General features: G+C 40.2%; 1 protein-coding gene across 1 annotated transcript in view; it reads left to right on the top strand.

Moving 5' to 3' along the window:
- Nucleotides 1-18800, top strand: part of cadps2 (Ca++-dependent secretion activator 2) — a 244423-nt gene that overhangs the window by 131462 nt on the left and 94161 nt on the right. The window contains 5 exon segments of the mRNA XM_038705806.1: nt 4574-4685; nt 7715-7854; nt 15809-15875; nt 17430-17538; nt 18119-18319. Coding sequence (XP_038561734.1) covers nt 4574-4685; nt 7715-7854; nt 15809-15875; nt 17430-17538; nt 18119-18319 — 629 coding nt within the window.

Below are 18800 nucleotides of genomic sequence, written 5' to 3'. Positions count from 1 at the left end.
GCTAAAGGGAAATGTTGGGATCACCAAAGTCAGTAGGATTCACCATGAGCATCTGATGAAATTTCATGGTAATCTATCCGGCAGTTGTCGTAAAGTGAATAATCGACCCACATTGCCATCCCTAGAGCCAAAACACTTTAAAAACACAAATACTATATACATAGTGACATACAATAAGAAGCACAACCAATAAAATGTATTTAGACATGTAAAGCATGATTTTGTCATTTATGGTTGTCACATAAGGTTATTAAACATCAGACGTTGCAGGCTGCAGTTTAAACAAACACACAAAGTGCAGAAATTTCTGCCCTGACTCTTGCAAACAAATTCAAACAGCTGAGATTTCACCTTTCGATTTTCCTAAAATATGTTTTCAAAGGTGAATGTTTTTATTGCTCAAGGTCAAGTTAGCAAACCAAACACAAAATGAAACCGTAATAACAAGTCTTATTTTCACTCACGTTAAGGATGTTATCTCAGGTCAGTAAAGACCTGATGTCTGTGATTACTTAAGACACGCTGTCTGTCTGTCTCTGTGTGTGTGCGTGTGTGTGCATGTGTGTGCATGCGTGTGTGTGCGTGTGAAGTGAACACACCTTTCCACACAATGTTGCCTTGGAAACTGGGGAAAGTGGATATGGAGATTAGCTTTGCTCGCCCTCAACAAGTGAAGGGGTCACTTGTCGTCGTCCCCCAACCACACACACACACTTTCTTGCACACTTAAGAGGACAGTTTTCATATAAAGGCATGTAATCATGGGAGCTTGGCTCTGTGTATATAATGGCCGTGTCTCCATCATCCTGAGCAGTAGGCGTCATTCTGTTCCATTAGAGTCTTCGTGAGATGAACAGTAAGTGATAATAGCCGACCCTGATGGAACTGTTTTCTTCCTTTGGACCTGATTTGATGTTCTTACAGGAAACTGAGCAAAGTTGTTTTTTTGTTTTTTTTAGGGTGACCTCTTGTAGAAGCTGACTTTGCAGTCCACAATGTCTGAGTGATTGCACATACGAATGAAAACACCTGGTCCTGAGGGTTTTGGAGCCTGCAAATGTACAAAGTTTTAGGGGTACAATATATTTGTTTCTATCCAGTAGTAATACTTGGGGCTCTGTTCACTTTTTCCTAATCACACATAATTATACAATATATATTATTTACTCTACACTATACTGCTGTATGTATTTTCGTCCTGTGCAATCATATTAAATTTTTTATTTCTACACAGTGCCACTTCTTCCTGCTGCGATCTGTGCAACTTTCATATCAATTGCATCTGTATATTGTGTACATATAACTCTTATTCTTATTTTTCTATTTGTACTATATTGTATTGTACTGTTGTGTTGGATTTGAAGCTGCTGTAACAATCAAACTTCTCAATCTATCAATCAGTTAATTTCTTTACTTGTCCTGGTAGGGAAATTAGTTTGCAGAACAGTCAAGTAGGCATTATACGCCACAGAGAGAACCTTCAAACATACTGTTAAACACACACTAATACACACAACATATAATTTCCCATACCCCACACCTTACTACCGATTTAAATTAGGCAGACCAGCTGAGCATCCTGCCTATTTAGATATATATGTGCCTTTCATGTTTAAAAAATGAATTGCTTGATGCACAAATTGAAAACAAACAGTGTGTCATACTAAGATACACACATGAAGGCTCTCTGATGGTTGTGCTCATGCAGTGTTGTTTTATTTTTTTTGTTTTTGTTTTAAACCTGTCCTGCCCAGCAGCCTGGTATAGAGTATAATGACCTGGATACCATATTGTGCCAGACAGATTTTACTTTAACAAGAGAGTATTAAAATACTCCTTTGTCTGTTTTATTATTTATTTAATTATGTATTGATTTGTCACCGGGTCGGACAGGGGGGCAGACACGGGGATGGGGGGGCACAAACAGACAGCACAGAGAAAGGACAACACCTGCAAGAGAAGGGGGATGGAAGGTGGGGACAACAGGGAAAAGCTGTGGGAAACACCAATTGCAGAAAGCAACGAAACCTGCAATAGAACAGAGAGGGGGGAGGAGGAGAAAAACACAACAAACAAAAACAAACAATTAATAAAAATAAAAATAATAATAAGAGTAAAAGACAACCAGCCGAACAGCAGCAATGAACAGCTGACATATTAAGACAACTAAGAGAAAAATTAAAACAAGAAACAGTCACACACACTGAATAAGCAACACAACACAGCCACGAGAGCTGGAATAATAATTAATTTAAATAAGTAACTGAAAGAAAAGCATCAGGAATAATTCTACCAGGGACAACCTAAGTTTGTTTGTGTCTTTGTGTGTCTGTGTGCGTGTGGGTGAATGTGTCTGTATGTGTGTGTGTGTGTGTGTACATGTGTGTGTGTGTAAAATGTGTGTGCGCATAAGCCTGTTAAAGAATGTAGTTGTTAGTAAGAGTGGGACGCCACGACTGTAACAGGCAGGCAAGAACCCCAGTAGCCAATAGGGGTGGAAGAAAGAAAAGGAAGAAATCAATCAAAAAAAAAACAAAGACTCCCAGATGCACCGCGATGCAAACACGGAAGACCCCGACCCAGTTGACAACGTAATGACGACGGAACGCAAAAAGCGTAACCCGCGGAAGAGCAGCACCCGGACCGACTGCGGCACTCACACAACATAGACCAGTGGCTCCCCCCCCACCCCCACCGCCGCGCAGCGAACAACCAAAATGCCCAAATGCCACGCAATCATCAACACCAATGCACAAGTGACGAGCCCAACGCGCACACTGCGCGAGCACGGCGACACCCAATGCCCAGCATCCCCCTGCGAATCCCGCGTGCGAGGTCGGGCAAACGAGAGAGCAAATGGAACAACACGACAGCGAAAGCCAGCAGAGAGAAACACCAGCAGCAAGTCCCAGCCCGGCAGCAAACGCGCCGCACAGGTCACCGTGCACCCGCCAAGAAAAAAACTAAGGCCGCCGGCGCCAGCCGACATCCCCCATGCCCAGCACGCCCCCCGGCCGCCGTGCAACACCAGCCAAACCAGCAACGAGGCAAAATCAACTAGCTCAGCTGCATGCCACCAACAACCCACCCACCCGTCAAGGGCCGAGAACTCCAGGCACAAACCCAGAACAAACCGGAGCACAGCCCTGCCCCGCACCCACACTGCACATCCCGAAAACTAACTATATACCTCAGTATCCAGAGGGGTCCAACAACTGGCCCACAGAGAAATGGGGAAGCATGGATCCGAGGCCAACGAAGCAAAACAGGGACGCAAACTGGTCCCTCCAAGCCAACGAGGAAATGCCCCCCCCCCCGGACTCCAATGCACAAACTAAACGCCCAGCAGCCATTCAGAGACCCTGCCCAGGGAAAAAGCATAATGCATCAAGATGCATCGACAATCGCCCCACAATCCCACCGCAGCCCACCAAACCGCAATCGACCCGTGCAGAGACCCCCACCCCCAGAAGCCAGGGCACCCTGCGACCCCGCAAAGCGCAACGGACCCCAGACCGCATGTCCCGGGGGAAGCTGTACCCCGCCCCAAGGAAGAACAGCAGAAAGCCGTGCCGGGAAGCTCCCTGCCGCCAGGGAACGATAACGCGGGAGAACCAGGCCAACAGTCCCCCAGCCCAGCCAGAGGCATCCCTCCCTACAGTGCAGGGAGCCCGGCCCCCCCAGCGCGCAGAGGCTCCAAAGCCCCGAGCCCCAGACCCCCACACACCCCCGAGGCAGGTCAGTGCAGCCCCAACCCAAAGTCCAACAATCCCCCGTCCTCGCCGGGGCCCCTCTGGCAGCCCCACTGCCACCCCCCCACCTCACCGCTCCCCCACAATCAGGAGCACTCCGAGCACCACCAGGCCATCGGAGCTGCTGCTAAGCAACCATCGCATTTTAAAAGACTATGGTGGGTAGGTCTCGGACCTTCTTGGGGGGTGCGGGGACATGCCCCCCTCCCCAAAGGAAATTGTGCACATTTTAAAGTTCAATGCATTACTTTGGTGCAAAAGCGTGCGAGCTCACAGCAGCGCCCACAAAACACAACTATAATGTTGTTATGAGATGTGTGAAAATATTTTGGGTTCATTGGCGGAACAAATTAGACCATGGCAGGCCGCCATGGTCTCCCTGATTAATGGGAAACACTGGTTCATGACAATTTTGGGACCTAAACACTTGTATCCTCACAAAGCCTGACTCAATCTCAAAAGATCCTCTCTCCATGTGAGATTTAAAAACCAGAAAATATCAGCTAAGATTCAGCGGAGCTAATTAAAACTTTAAATTAGGTGTGACCGATACCAAATGCTGATGTGTTGGAGGTGTGTTGGATCAGACAAAGCACAGTAAGAGCCTGTTGCCTACAGCTCATCTATCTGCTCACTGCGGATGTTCTTTCTTGTACTATTGCAATTGTCAGACAAACTGGTCCGTTATCGCCGGTCAGTTGATCTGTCCAGTGTGAGCAAAAGGTTGATTAAAATGTGTCGTGTGAGTTAACACAATGTAAAAGATCAATAAAAACACACAGTGTCTGGCCAACTTTAAAGAGGATCCTTATGTCTTTCAGGTGGGGGACTCAGGGGGACTTCACCACGACTCACCCTCTCCCCTCAGTCAAAGTGAAGCTATTCACCGAGAGCACCGGGGTCCTGGCTCTGGAGGACAAGGAACTGGGCCGGGTGAGAATCCACCTACACTGAACCAAACACAACCCACACAACCTGACTGCTGTAGATACAGCACACACAGCAACACAAAATGTGCTTAATATTTATTTATGATCTGAGTCAAATAAGTGGAGAGTCTTGAATCAGGTCAATAAGTACTTAAATACATATGTACATACTTAGATACAGTTGGCTTTTTTTCAGAGGTTATGAATGGTATTTTATTTTCATATCTGTGTCATTTAAATCTCTCATGTGATCATTCAGACACATTAATGAGCAACAAACCAAACCAACGTATAAAACAGTCTTGATTTAAATACATACACAGCCTCGCATAAATGTAAGCAAATACGAGAAAACCAAAACATACACAAATTCGGTTTTCTCCTACATTCACATGTACATTCACAAGACACATTTGTTTTCTCAACCAGAACTGGTGTAATAATCTTCTTCTTAAATGCCCAGTCAGTATTTTATTTGTTGACCACATATATTTGTGGTATATTCATATAATAGATCCTGAAAATCCGGGAAATTTACAGATAAAATGAATCAGCCCTAAAGGTGTAACAACAATATAGTCTAAACTTGTAACCAGTGTTGGGCAAGTTACTCAGAAATTGTATTACATTACTAGTTTCTTATTACAAGGACAGATTAGTAACTGTAATAATATTACTGTTTTAGAAAAGTAATCTGTTACACTACTAGTTACTGGGAAAACTAATAATATTACAGTAACGTGTTACTGCCCAACACTGCTTGTAACTCCCTGTCAGTCTGATTTTAATCTAAAGCATTTTAAACACTTCATTGCGTGCAGTTAAACTAAAGAGCAATGGAGCTCAGTGTCAAACAAACTGTCTTCCTGAATAATGAACTAATTAACAACTCAACTGACTGGGTCATATTTTTACATTAAGGCAAACATGATTGTAAATCTGTGTTGATATCTGCAGCAGACTGAAACCTTCACTTTTACACCCTGTTAGTTCTGAAAGCACCAGCTCAGTAAGCATCAGTATCAACATCAGCAGAAGGGGGAGGTGAATAATAACACACATAAAATATAGCTAATTTTAAAAGTGCATGTCCTTTTTGGACACAAATCTTTTGCCATATGTGATGATGAAAGCATCGATAATCCAGTGGCACAAAGGCAGGTTCAGAATTTTAACTGGAGCTGACGTGTTATTGTGACTCTCCTTCTGGTCACTTTGAATCTGTGAGTGATGTGAGGATTTTAGAAATGCTAACAGTCTTCAGTGTTCAATGCTAAGTTAATTACAATCATAAAAAAATGTCACGTTTTAGATGCAGATTTATTTTAAGTTTCATTGTGAGGACGTGGAAATTTTGTCCAAAGATAAGACACCAATCAACTTGCTGAAAAAGTAGCTTCTCTAATATTCATTGCCTGAAAACATGAATCGGGAGGGTGAGTTGAGGAGTATTCAATCTGTTGTACTTTGCAACCTCACCGCTAGATGCCACTAAATCCTACACGCTGTGTCCTCTAAAGTGATGGCTTCTTGTCATTCAGATATAGGTGTCTTTTACTGTAATGTTCCTTCCAATGACAAGACTTTTATGGAAAGAGAATCTTTACAGACTCATTACAGGGAGGGAACAGGATCAGAATCACTGAGGAGTTGATGAATCAGACCTCCCCAAGAGAAATCATCTGTGAAGGTTTAAACCCTTTAATTACTGACTGATTATGATTGAACGGCAAGTGGTGAAGTTGGTCACAGAGCTGCAAATTTCGAAAGTTACAGACATCCTACCTGATGTTGGAAATGTTAACATGAGTCACACACTAACTCACAACCACTTTGTGTGAGCAGAACAATGACTTGAGTTGAAAGCAGACAGTTCAGTCTGTGTGTGCGCGCGCTGCATTGGAAGCAGGCAGGTGAAGGACCCTGAAGACAAACCACAGTAAAAAAAACAAAAAAAAAGAAAAAAAAAAGCTTTGGTTGCTGGTTTGCAGACTCTCACGGGGCACCAATCCCACTTTTAAAATTTGTATCTTCACTGGATGGAATTTATAAGCGGTGTAAAGCCCCGCATGTACTTGCTCTTAATTACGCATTCGCATACGCGAGATGGCTACCACACGTATCCTGCGTTCCTTTTGAGTTCAGGTTGTGCACAACTCAAGAAATTATTACAACGTTAGCAAATGAACGTGGGGGCGTTATGTCGAACCGACAGCAGCAATCTACAGTTCCACACACCAGCCTAGGTGGTGGCGTTATGCAGTTGGTTTGCCAACTGCCATTAAATGCAAAAGAAGAAGAAGGTCAGTGGCAGACTTTAAAAGAAATAAAAAGGAGATTAATGGCAGGATGTTTACAATAAAACTCCTGGAGCTAGTCCGCAATTACAGAGATTATGTCTCATTAAAATCAACCTCCTCAAGGGTCGCTATGCTTGGTTTGTTTCTGATGTGCAAATTCAGAGGTTGTCAAGGAAGATAATCTGGTGTCTGAGTGATAATCCGGCCCTGATCTGCCCCCTAGTTGATTCACGTAATCCTTCAGGTACATGCAAAGAACGCAGGCAAATATGTGAACAATGCCGTTTGTGTCGCCGACGCCTGTCCACGCTTGCGCATTGTTAAAAAGCAAGTATCAGGGGCTTAACTGATGGTGGAAATGCTTGTTGACAAACAAACTGTATTTAATGTTGATCTGTTGCTTCAGGACCTGTAGCCTATCCAATTAATACACTCCTAATTGGCCCTGATACGGATACAGCAAAGACACATGTCTTAAGATATGTCTGTGAGACCTGTAACCAAGACATTCTGTATCCTTATCATGTGGATGGTGTTGTTTAAGTTCATCTGTAAAGTTTTTACTCTCATACCAATGTTAATGATTGTGTTGAACAAGACTGCACACTGATTAGTGGATTATGTATCCAAGGCGCAAAGTAAAAGTTTACAGAAGAACCTACAGACTCTGGACCTTTTATTACACTTGCTAACCAATCCCTGCCCTCTGCTATGCATCGTCCCCCCCCTTTAGGTGGTCCTGAATCCAACCACGAACGGGCCAAAGCAGGCTGAGTTCCACCGGATGGTCGTCCCCAAGAACAGCCAGGACACAGAGCTGAAGATCAAACTGGCCGTCCGCATGGACAAACCCCCCAACATGAAACACAGCGGGTGAGTCTGCAGACGTCACAGTGTCTAGTCCTCTACACGGTTGCCAGATCCTGAAAGAAATATACAAAATGTGTTTAAGAAGAAAGAAGGTTGAACCAGATTGATATTTTTAAGCAACCAGTCTGAGACCTCTGCAGGGACAAGTTGTTGATTTTACTTTGTTCAGTCCCTGGTTATTTGAAACAAAACATTTCCTCCTCCATTCTCAACTCTTCCTCTCACTCTTCTGTTTATCTTCAGCGTCATAGTTTAACTAACTTCTACATTTCTCCCACTGCCATTGCGTCAATATCCATTTATTTGTGAAGGACAACTAAACATATTAAGTCATTTTCATCCCAGATCAATTTCTAAAAAAGACAGGTGGCATTATAGCAGAATTTTCTGTTTTGTTTAGTTTGATTGTTTTTTTATGTAATTTATGTTTATGTAATTTTTGTTATCCTTGTGTAATGATGCAGAGTAGACCTCTCAAAAAACAAGTTTAAATCCAACTTCTTTGGAAAATGTTAGAAAAGAAAAAGGGTGCCTTTAAATCAAAGACGACGTTATCCTTGATATAGACTGGACTTTTTTTTTAAGCGCAAACTTTGACATTGCCAATGGCAAGGTCTTTATTTTCTGTGGAAGCAGGGGCTGTCCTCTCCCAGGCAGCGGTGTGAGCTGTAGAGCTGGACAATACGCTGAGGGTCTGCCAGGTTTTGGCAGGAGGTAGAGGTGATTGTGCCAATGTTACTGCCGAGAAGAATGGTACTTTTGTTTTGTGCATCTCTGAATTATTTGGTACCTCTAAACTCTCTCTGGACGCATGAGAGAAAATAGCTTAGAAAATTCATACGGTGATTGTTTATATTCCAATACAGTGGGTGTTCAGACAGGAAAGTCCTGCAATGAAAATGAAGAAACGTAGGGCTGTGTCGGTGGGTGGGTGTTGTTTCAGGTCGGGTAAAACAATGATATCCAGGAAGTCCAGTCTGAGTAACAGATCCACAAGGTTGAAGATTTATCAGCCTCCAAAACAAAACTGCACAGAGGTTTAGATTTTCCCAGCGAACATGTCTGCCTGTAATGACGTGTGTTTTCTGTAACTAAATGGAAATACACTCTACAGTGGGCCGAGCTTAACAAACATTAACATGTTTTTGCAAAGTATAAGCCTTCAGACTTCCTCCATACAAACACAATAAAGTCATCATGCTTTAAAAGAATAATAATTTTGTACAAAAACAAACAAACATGAAGGAAAGCTTTTCAAAAAGTTCTAAGAGTGTGTGCTTGTTTCAGTGTGCAGGCTAACAGCTTCACCTGCTGGTTAAAGAAAGGAAGCAGAAACTGTGAATCTGAGGATGAGATCACAGTGAGATAATAACAGCTTGTTTATCCCCTATTTCAAAATTCAATTGAAATCTATAAAACCATATACAATATAATATATTGCAGTTAATTAAGATATAAAGAATAGTATAAAGTAAAAGTTGACACTGAAAAGTTTATTTATTAAAGAATAATAGAATTTATGTTTAACTTCAGTCAGAGAAACTGTGAAATTACCTCACTGATTTCAGTCACTGCTGAACTCTTCTTTGATGTTTCAGCCTTAGAGATCAAAAATACTTTTTTTATAATATTCTTATATTATTTTTCATTGTGATATTTAAGTATTTTGACCAATAAGGAGGGCTTATCAGTTAGAGGTCAAATGGCTGATTTCTGTCTTCTCCTATATCAGTAGGTTTGCCCAGGTTTTCCAAGCTAATGCCATTTTTTGTAAAAATTCTACCTGCAGAGAGGTCATTTGTCAGAGAGCTCTCCTGAAATGAAGTGACATTTTCTGGGCACAGAATCTGTTGGCTGTCATACAACCAGGACCGTCATATCCGTCAGTGGGAGGTGGGTTTCCTTAAACGCTGGGACTAGTTTTAGTTCTTATAGAAGTTAATTTACGCTTGAATATTGTTAATCCCCCAAAAAGCTGACTCAGACCACCAAACTGGATTCAAGATGATAGCTATAACTCCACACACTAGCAAAACTGAAAATGCAAAATTGCTATCTACCCACTCCCATATTGATTGACTGGTATTTTATCACCAAGGACTATAGACAACAACTTACTCAAAAATAAATTCTGATGCCCTTTAAGGTTTGTTTACATAAGTTACATTTGCAAATTGTTGCAATTCTTCCTGTTAATTTAGAGAAAAAATGTGTAGGGAACATAGACTGTGTATATGTAGGGAATCAGTGAATTAGACAGATAAAACAACTCCAAGCTGAAATGAAAATCTATTTGTCACTACATTGTTATATTCAAGCAAACCTGATCAATTACATAAAGCCTATTGAGGTAATGTGTATGTTGTGCAGTTATTACTTTCTGCCAGAAGATGGCAGCAAAACCTAACTCTCAAATGTGTCACAGTCCTTCCTCAAGAACATTGTGCTCAATTAAGACATTGTCCAATTCACAGTAAAAGCCAGACTACAAGTCCTTTCCATCAGAGCCAGCCTTTCTATCAGGTTTTCTAATCCTCAGATCACTGGTTGCTTGCAGCACACCACACTGAACAATGGCTGTTATGCTTACAAAGGATTGTACATGGCATGCTATGACAGAGTAGAGGACCTCATAACAAAGGAAATGTCAAACAATTGTCCACTCTCAATGAGAATGCGCAACCATTCCTGTGTCAAACCTTCCAGGTTCCATCTCTCTGATCGTAACCCTGCTATTTTTCACATTTTCCTGCCAATACATCAGATGTTTTATTGGTCAATGAAGAGTCCAAGTCGGTGTTTGTTTTAGAGGTGGCCTGCGCCTTTGACTTTGGCTTTGAGGAAGCCTTTACGACCAAGGTCATTAAATACCGTGTTAGAGCTGGGTTATAGGTGAAATCTACTTAGGACATATTAACACATTGGTTGTAAGAAGGCTTCAGCAACTTAGGATACCCAATAAAGCGGCTTAAAGGACTTCAGAATACTGTGATAGGGCATAGACGTTGTTACTGCTGTATGCTTTGTATTGTAAAGATTTATGGCACTGGTGAATATGCTCTACTGCACCTCCGATATTGTTGTCGTTGTACTGTTCTCATCTATGTGGACATAAATACAATGTTAAATGTATGTGCATTTTCTCTGTAGTGCTTTAATCCAACGCTACTTACAATTGTTATATATATCCAAAGTTGCACGCCTTTGAAGCAACTGGCCGTTAAGTGTCTTGCAGGGACACACTGGTGGATCTGTTGCAGTGGAAATTGGACACAGGTCTCCCACACCAAGCCATGCATCTTATCCACTATTCCCTCACCTCCCCTCTTTATTTCACCGGGCGCTGTCAACACTTTGCCTTCACAGTTTGAGGGTTTTAGTGTTTGGGGTTTTTAAAAAGCCTAATTTGTCAGTGACCCTGAGAGCAGAAGGCTCAAAGACAACGTTTAGTGATGTTCGGATAGTAAGAGAAACTCTTAACTCTTGTCTTATCCAGTTACTCCTTAAAGATACATTTCATATACAAATATTCTGTGTTGAATAATAATTTTTCTGACTTTTTGTCTCTAAAAAAAGAGGTGTACAGGTTGGACAGTTCATCAGTTCAGGTCTTTGCTAACTCAATTCCCAAAACCCCTTCTTAACTGTCAGGTTAAAGTACAGTTACAAACAGGTGTACTTGAGAATGAAGACGTTATCGTGTGTTTGTATAGGCTGCAAAACATCTTTGGAGTAGTTGTAAGGTGGATTTTTCTCTTTTGAACTATTATCAGTTCCGCCCTGCTTACAGTCTTTATGCTAAACTAAACTTAACACATCCTGAATGTATGAGATTAAGTGAATATCTGATCTTCTCATGCGTTTCCAAAGAGGTCACTGTTTCTTGGGGTAGTTATTGAAGTAATAGACAAGAAAGGATAAATATCATTTGCAGTTTTCCAAACACTCCACAAGGGGTCAGTTTAAGTCTCCATGTGAATCCAGCTCCATCTCTGGTTTACAGCCAGCTCTTCTTCATGTGTTTAAACTGTCTTTCTGTCATTTCTGGTTTGTTAAATACACAATTTGTGATTCACCTGCTAAAAGGTGTCATCCTCTGTTTTGGTATTTTCTCCTTATTTGATGCTGTTTTCATGGTGAATCTTTGATCTAAAGACTTACTCGGGGCAAACAGGGCCTGTATAATGAATTTCTGATAAAGAATTCTGCATATTTTAAGATGACCAAAATGACTCCTCACAAGTCAAAAGAAAAAAAAAAAACCAAAAAGAGGCCAACTAAAGCAGGAATGTGTGTTAAAGGGACAAAAAAGGAGAACAAGCCAGTCCAAACATTTTTTACATTGGTTTTTTAGTTTTTCCTGGGTTCAGAGAGCAAAAAAAGGAACCTGAACACATTAAAGACATGAATCCTGTAAAAGGCCAAGAAAAAGGGGCTGACAAAAAGGTTGAGATAAAGAAAAAGTGCACAAATAGGAAAACATCTTGGAAACGCATTCTGATTTGATGTTTTCTTGTATTTTTTATTTTATTTTGTGCGTTGGGTAGACGGTGAAGAAATATTTTACTTGTCAGCGGTTATGGAGTTCTTTTATAATTACATAAAGGGTCACTGAAATTAACTGGATCTTGAGCCTTTTACCTCCTTTTGTGATCATTAAATACTTGGATTGTTTTCTGGAGAAAATATTTATTTTCTGGAGAAAATATTTATTCTGTATCCTGTTTCCGATCAGGTGTTTTAAGGAGGTCAGATGCTTTGTTTTACTTGTATTGAATGTGAATGTGTCACATCTTACTATGACCATTTAAAAATAACAGGAAATGCAGCCTGCAGTTGATTCTTTTATCATTCTGGTTATTGTGTTTTTGTTAAATTCAGAAGCATAACACCTTTTTAACAAATTCTATTAGGGAGGTTTGCTTTCACAAATGAATTCTTCAACCAAAAAATGAAAACGGCGTTCATGTGAAAGCAAAAAACTCACTGTAATGAAATTGTTTGTGTGCTCTCCCTTCCCCAGTAGAAATTACTAGCTTTGTTTGTTTGTCTTAAAAGAATAAAGAAATATCTGGCAACGTAGACAGATATTTATGACACAGGATTGTAAATTACTTTTTGATGCTTAGGAACCAAAAAATCTGGTTAAAATCTGCTCTAATAAAATATACATTTTGTTATGTGAATGCTGAAGATGTTGTTGTGGAATATTTCAGGTGCGCTGCTGCTAAAACAAACTAATTACGTCCTAACAATATTTTTTATTTAAACAAAGGAAGAAATCAGCCAATATGATGAGATTATTTCACCTCACAGAAGATGGAACAAGCTCTTGGCAACTTAAACCTGGTGAAAATCATCTGTATTTTTTGCAGTAAATCTACAAAAACTGGAAAAGATCACTTCAAATACATTTGTAGTACATTTCTGTTGGTGTCACTAGTTTCAAAATTGATTCCCCTTTTTTCTAAAATGGCAATGTTAATGTTGCGGGAGACGAAACTTATTTTTGATACATGCATCATAAAATGTGGAAATGCAAATCAATTCAAGACAATCAAAAAGAAAATCTAAATCTATGAAACAATGATAATTTCCGCAGATGCCACTGCAATAATCTTACCTATTATTAATTCTTAAAACGTGTTTTCTTATAATTAATTACCAAAATCAGCCCATGTGGTGAGTTTACGTAACCTGTCACACAAATAATGACAAGTGTTAAAATTCATGATTGTGGTGCAGTGATCAGCCTTATTCTGATTAATTTAAAACAATCATTTCTAGACCATTCAAGGAATAAGGGAAGCTGTAGTCTTTATAGTTTTAATAGAAAAAGTCCAATGTCTCATAACTCTTTGAAAAAAGCCTTTAAGTGAATATCCAGCTAAATGATCAGTTAAAGATGGATGGTTTTTTGCAGCGAGGACTGTTAAATGCCTGCAGTGAACTCTTTGCCGTCTGCAGTCCATCATCGCGACGGCGTGCGGCTGAATGGATGTTTGAAACCCTGCAGGAGGACAGACGGCCAAATCATTTTCACAAGTGGCCGGCGAGCGGTGCCACATGTTAACCTGGAGTCGTGCAGAATGGCCCAGATTCTCTGTCCAGACGTGCCGCAGCCTTGACTGGAGGCCTTTTCTATAAGGGTGGGCGGCAGGGCTGAAGAAAGAGGTCTCGCCATCGATTGATTTTCCTCACTTGCACTTGCCTGTATCCCACGCTTCAGGAGGCCCGGGTGCAGCCATTGATTGAGAGGCCATGCTGGTCATTCTTCCATTTTCCTCAAGACTTCCTCAATGAGCTGCTGTCGGTGTCACGGCCTCTCTCGGCTCAGGACTCATTACTTTTTCCTTTTAGTTTCACATTTGGTGAGGAAATGAATGTGTTAATAATGTTCACAGCTGGGGCAGTAATGACATAATGTGGTGTTGTGGTAGAAAACATGAGGACACGCATCAAGGAGCTTTAAAATCCTGATACAATCTGATCCTTGAAGACACTTAATGGCTCCTGGTTGTTTGTGTTTTTAACTGTTCAGCTTATACGCATCAGCATTATTTGTGAGAAGTCTCAATAGCTGCCTGAAAATGTTGCTTCGACAAAAAACTCCCTATCTCAACAGTGTTGAAGGTGTCAGGAGTTAATAAAATGTACATAAATGCTTCAAATTAAGAATAAATGTGCTAGCTATATAGAAAATAAAGTCATTACTATCTTTTACTTATTGTGTGGACTATCACCTGCATGCACGAGGGAGGACAGTTATTTAAATTATCGATGAATCCGTTGATTAATTTTTTTATTTATCTTCAGTCGGATTTGTCAGAATATAGTGAAATATTTCCATCCATGTCTTCAGAGGTCAAGATACCCAGTGAGCAACGGTATAAAACAAAATCCACCGAGCAGGTCTGGTTTAATAATGACTTAAATAATTAATCAATGATCAAAATAATTGAGTAGTCGATATATTTTTTTGTTGATTGACTAATTGATTATTTGATAGATCGTTGAAGCTTTAAATGACATAGCTGAGCGGGAAAGTTACGTTCTATATCGCAGTTGTCAGTTTAATTATTCAAGTTGGCAAATGCTTTATGTGAGGAAACAAACAGAAAGACTGACTAAAATGGAGAAATGAAATGTTTTTATTTCATTATTTAGCCCACAAATTACTGTTTTGAGGGAGGAGCCTTTTACAAAAACAATCGCACATGAAGCACATTTCACATTTGACAAAGCAATCTCATCTCAATGTCCATTTGGTAGCTGTTCTGGAGCCTTCGATCTTATCACATGATCTTCATCAGCTATAAAATTGAAGATGTTCAGATGTCCTTTTGTTTCAGAGCAATGGTTGGCTTTTTTGACTCTTGAAAACTTTGATGTTGGATATAATATCACACGTGAAATATCTGATGAATTTAGAGTTGACTATTTTGATCAGCGATTCATCATTCAAGTAATTTTTCATGCAACAATGCAGATTCCCTCTCTGATACAAAGATTTGCAGCTTTTCTCTCTTTAATATCATAATAATTTCAATACCTTTTAGGATTTGAACTGTTGGTCAGATAAAACAAGACATGTGAACACGTCGCCTTGATCCCTCAGAAACTGGGATCAATCAATAATGAAACATTAGTTGCTCCCCTCGTGAGGTTTCAGACATTTCACATGTAAAGAGAGAAATTTCACACATGCTTTTTGTAAGGGAGAAAGTAAAACACTGTCCATTTGTGTTTTATTCCTATTTATTTGTCTGTCAGTTTCTTGTTGTGTTTGGTGACCGACCAAGTTTGCTCTTTAAGAAACACTCTGCACAGTCATTGGTGACAAAATCGTTCTCCCAACTGATCAGTATAAAAGTTTTAAACCTCACCAACAATGAGTCAAAACTCAAACTCAAATTTCTTCTCTTAGGTTGACGTCGTGTTGTTGTTTGTGTTCCAGGCACCTGTACGCTGTGGGCCAGAGAGTCTGGAAACGGTGGAAAAAAAGATATTTTGTTCTTGTTCAGGTAAGAAACTGACCAAGATCAGATGACATGTATTGATCTACGATTGATTTGGAAATTGTGTGTTAAGATCAGAGAGGCGCTACAGGCTGGGAAGGAAAGACTAAAAGTTAAAAGTAAAACTGGAATAAATCTACAGCAACTGACTGAAAATGATTTATTTGTAGAAGAAAAGATCTGTCTCAAGTGTGGTTTTTGACATGAAATAAAAGTTTGCGTCTATTTAATACAAATTAGATCAAACCGTCAGCCTTCACAGAAAACATGTGCTCACATTGAGGCGTCTCTCTTTCAACAACTCTTTTCCTTTTTTGATATTGTAGATTTAAAAAAAACTATATTATGTTAGAGAAATCATCTCACATCAGTCACTCTACTCGAAATGTGTTTACAAAAAAAAGGTATTTAGTCCTGCTGAAGCAAAGTTAATTGAGTTTTTATCTTTATTTTACACTTTTTCACATAACATTATTTAGTTTCTGAGCACTTAGTGATCACTCAGGATCTCTGAGGGCAAGAGCAGACAGTAAATTAAATGTTTTCTTTTCTTAACTCTGCACCAGATCGAAAGTCCTTTTAAGGGCATCAAATGACAGAATCTTTAAATTGAGTGTCATCTACATTTTATTGATTCTTACTGAGGATGTTGATGCTTGATTGAGTGTTTGGCAACATTTCTAAAATCCTCAAAGAGTTTTCTATCCTGATGGTGTGAAATATATTCTGCTACCGCTTTATTCAGTCTACCAAATCAAGATGTCTGCAGGAAGTGAAACATCTGTTCACTTGCACAATGTAAGGGAAATGTGAAAGCATTATTATCTATAGAAAAAAACATAACTGAAGAAGGCCAATATGTGGGCATTGGACAACCCTGTCAAATGGAAACCGAGCACAAAGCCAGGTCCATAAAGAAATGGTTTACTCAGTTTGCTGTGAACTGGCCTGCACAGAGCCCTGACCTCAACCCCATCAAACACCTTCGGGATGAACTGAACACCGACTGTGAACCTGATCACCCAACATCAGCGTTGGACTTCACTAATGCTCTTGTGGCTGAATCGGAGCAAATACCTACAGCCAGGTTCATCATCTGATGGAAAGACTGAAACCAGAAGAGTGGAGGCTGTTAAAGCAGCACATCAATGCCTGTGGTTCTGCTGTCCACATACTTTTGGCTGATGTAGCGTCTCAGCAGGATAGAACATATCTTCAAAATAGTGGTATGTGTTGAACTGTAAAATTACCTGCTGGGTTTTACTAATTTTAGCAAATTGAACACAGTGACTAAAATGTAACCGTCACTGTAAGAGCCATAAAAGTTAAAAGCGATTTTAAGAAAAAACAACTGGTGCTTTGAGTTAATAGTTTGTTCCATAAAACTGCCGCAGGCATTGTTGTTGTGTTTTTTTTAGTGTCAGGTCCCAATTAAAAATGTTTGACAGTATTTATACAGACCTGAAACCTGCTGCAGTCAAAGTGGATCTGAGTCTCACCTGAAGGTCTGGACTTTGGTTCAGAGACAGTCAGGTTCATCAGTGTGCCTTTGTCCTGCAGGTGAGTCAGTACACGTTCGCCATGTGCAGCTACAGAGAGAAGAAAGCCGAGCCTCAGGAGCTGATGCAGCTGGAGGGCTACACGGTGGACTACTGCGACCCCCAGACAGGTAGACACACCTGAGCTGTCTCACTGACATCATCATCATCACACAGGGATGTTCACTGGAACAGCATACAGAAAACACACTGCTGTAGGAACACTTTAAAGCTAAAAATGTGAATCGACTTTATTTGGAAACTCTTTTTGAAAAACAAACTCTAATACAGGAAGTAAAATATAGTAAAAGTAGTAGAAAACACAATAAATAAAACAGCTTGAAATTATGGGTAGGCTGAGAGATAGAGGTGAGTTTGAAACCGTGTGTGTAAGAGAGTCCACAGTGTTGGTGTCTTCGGAAGGTTAATTTACCAACCCTTCAGCAGCTCGGGAGACTTTTCAGAGTAGAGTACTAGATTATAATAGAACATGAATGTCTCCCCAATAAAGACAATTAACATTAAAAACAATAAACAGTAAAAAACTGTCACATATAAACAGTAAACACACATTACAAGGACTGAGCAATACAACAGTAAATGTGAAAACGTTTACCCAAGTTCATGAAACTTCCAGGCAATGGGGATTTGTGCTGTTTGTTTATTATATTGATTTGTTTTTTTGCTTCCTTTCGCTTTCCTCCTCCTCAGGCCTGCAGGGCGGCCGGGTGTTTTTTAACGCGGTGAAGGAGGGCGACCTAGTGATGTTTGCCTGTGATGATGAGCAGGACCGGATGCTGTGGGTCCAGGCCATGTACCGAGCCACCGGACAGTCCTATAAACCGATCCCACCGACGCAGAACAAAACCACAAACTGCAGAGGAGGAATCCAGAAACCAGCATCCCCCATCAGTAGGTTCTGATTCTCACTGGGTTTTGTTTTAATTATTTAAAAATGAAACTTCAACAAAACAAAAGCAGATCAGACTAAAGATATAGTATGGTATTGGTATCTTCAGGTGTTTTATGACATTAACCTTCTCTTATTTTTTTGTTATCTACTCCGATTAATGGGCATTAATGGGCATTAATGGGATAACTACCTAGGGGGAGCAATAAGAGCTAACAATTAGTGCCATCAGAACAAGAGCATTGCATGGAAATAGAAGAAAAAGATCTCAAGACGTGTATGTTAGAGTTAACATCGACCTTCCCCACTGTTTGTTCCTTCTTGTCGTTTTCTGACCAAAGTTTTAAGAAATCCAGGATTGAAAAACCAGATCTCAGACGAAACTTCCAAATATTTTTTTCATTTGTTTACAGAGTAAACATGCACAAACAATACAGTAGGATGGAAACAGGTGAACGGCGTGCAGGTTGCACTGCTGAGATA

This window comes from Micropterus salmoides, unplaced genomic scaffold (genome assembly GCF_014851395.1).
Source record: "Micropterus salmoides isolate LMB-PRFRI ecotype aquatic unplaced genomic scaffold, ASM1485139v1 Ms_hic_scaffold_8, whole genome shotgun sequence".
Taxonomy (NCBI): Eukaryota; Metazoa; Chordata; class Actinopteri; order Centrarchiformes; family Centrarchidae; genus Micropterus; species Micropterus salmoides.
This window is presented reverse-complemented; position numbering and strand designations above follow the sequence as displayed.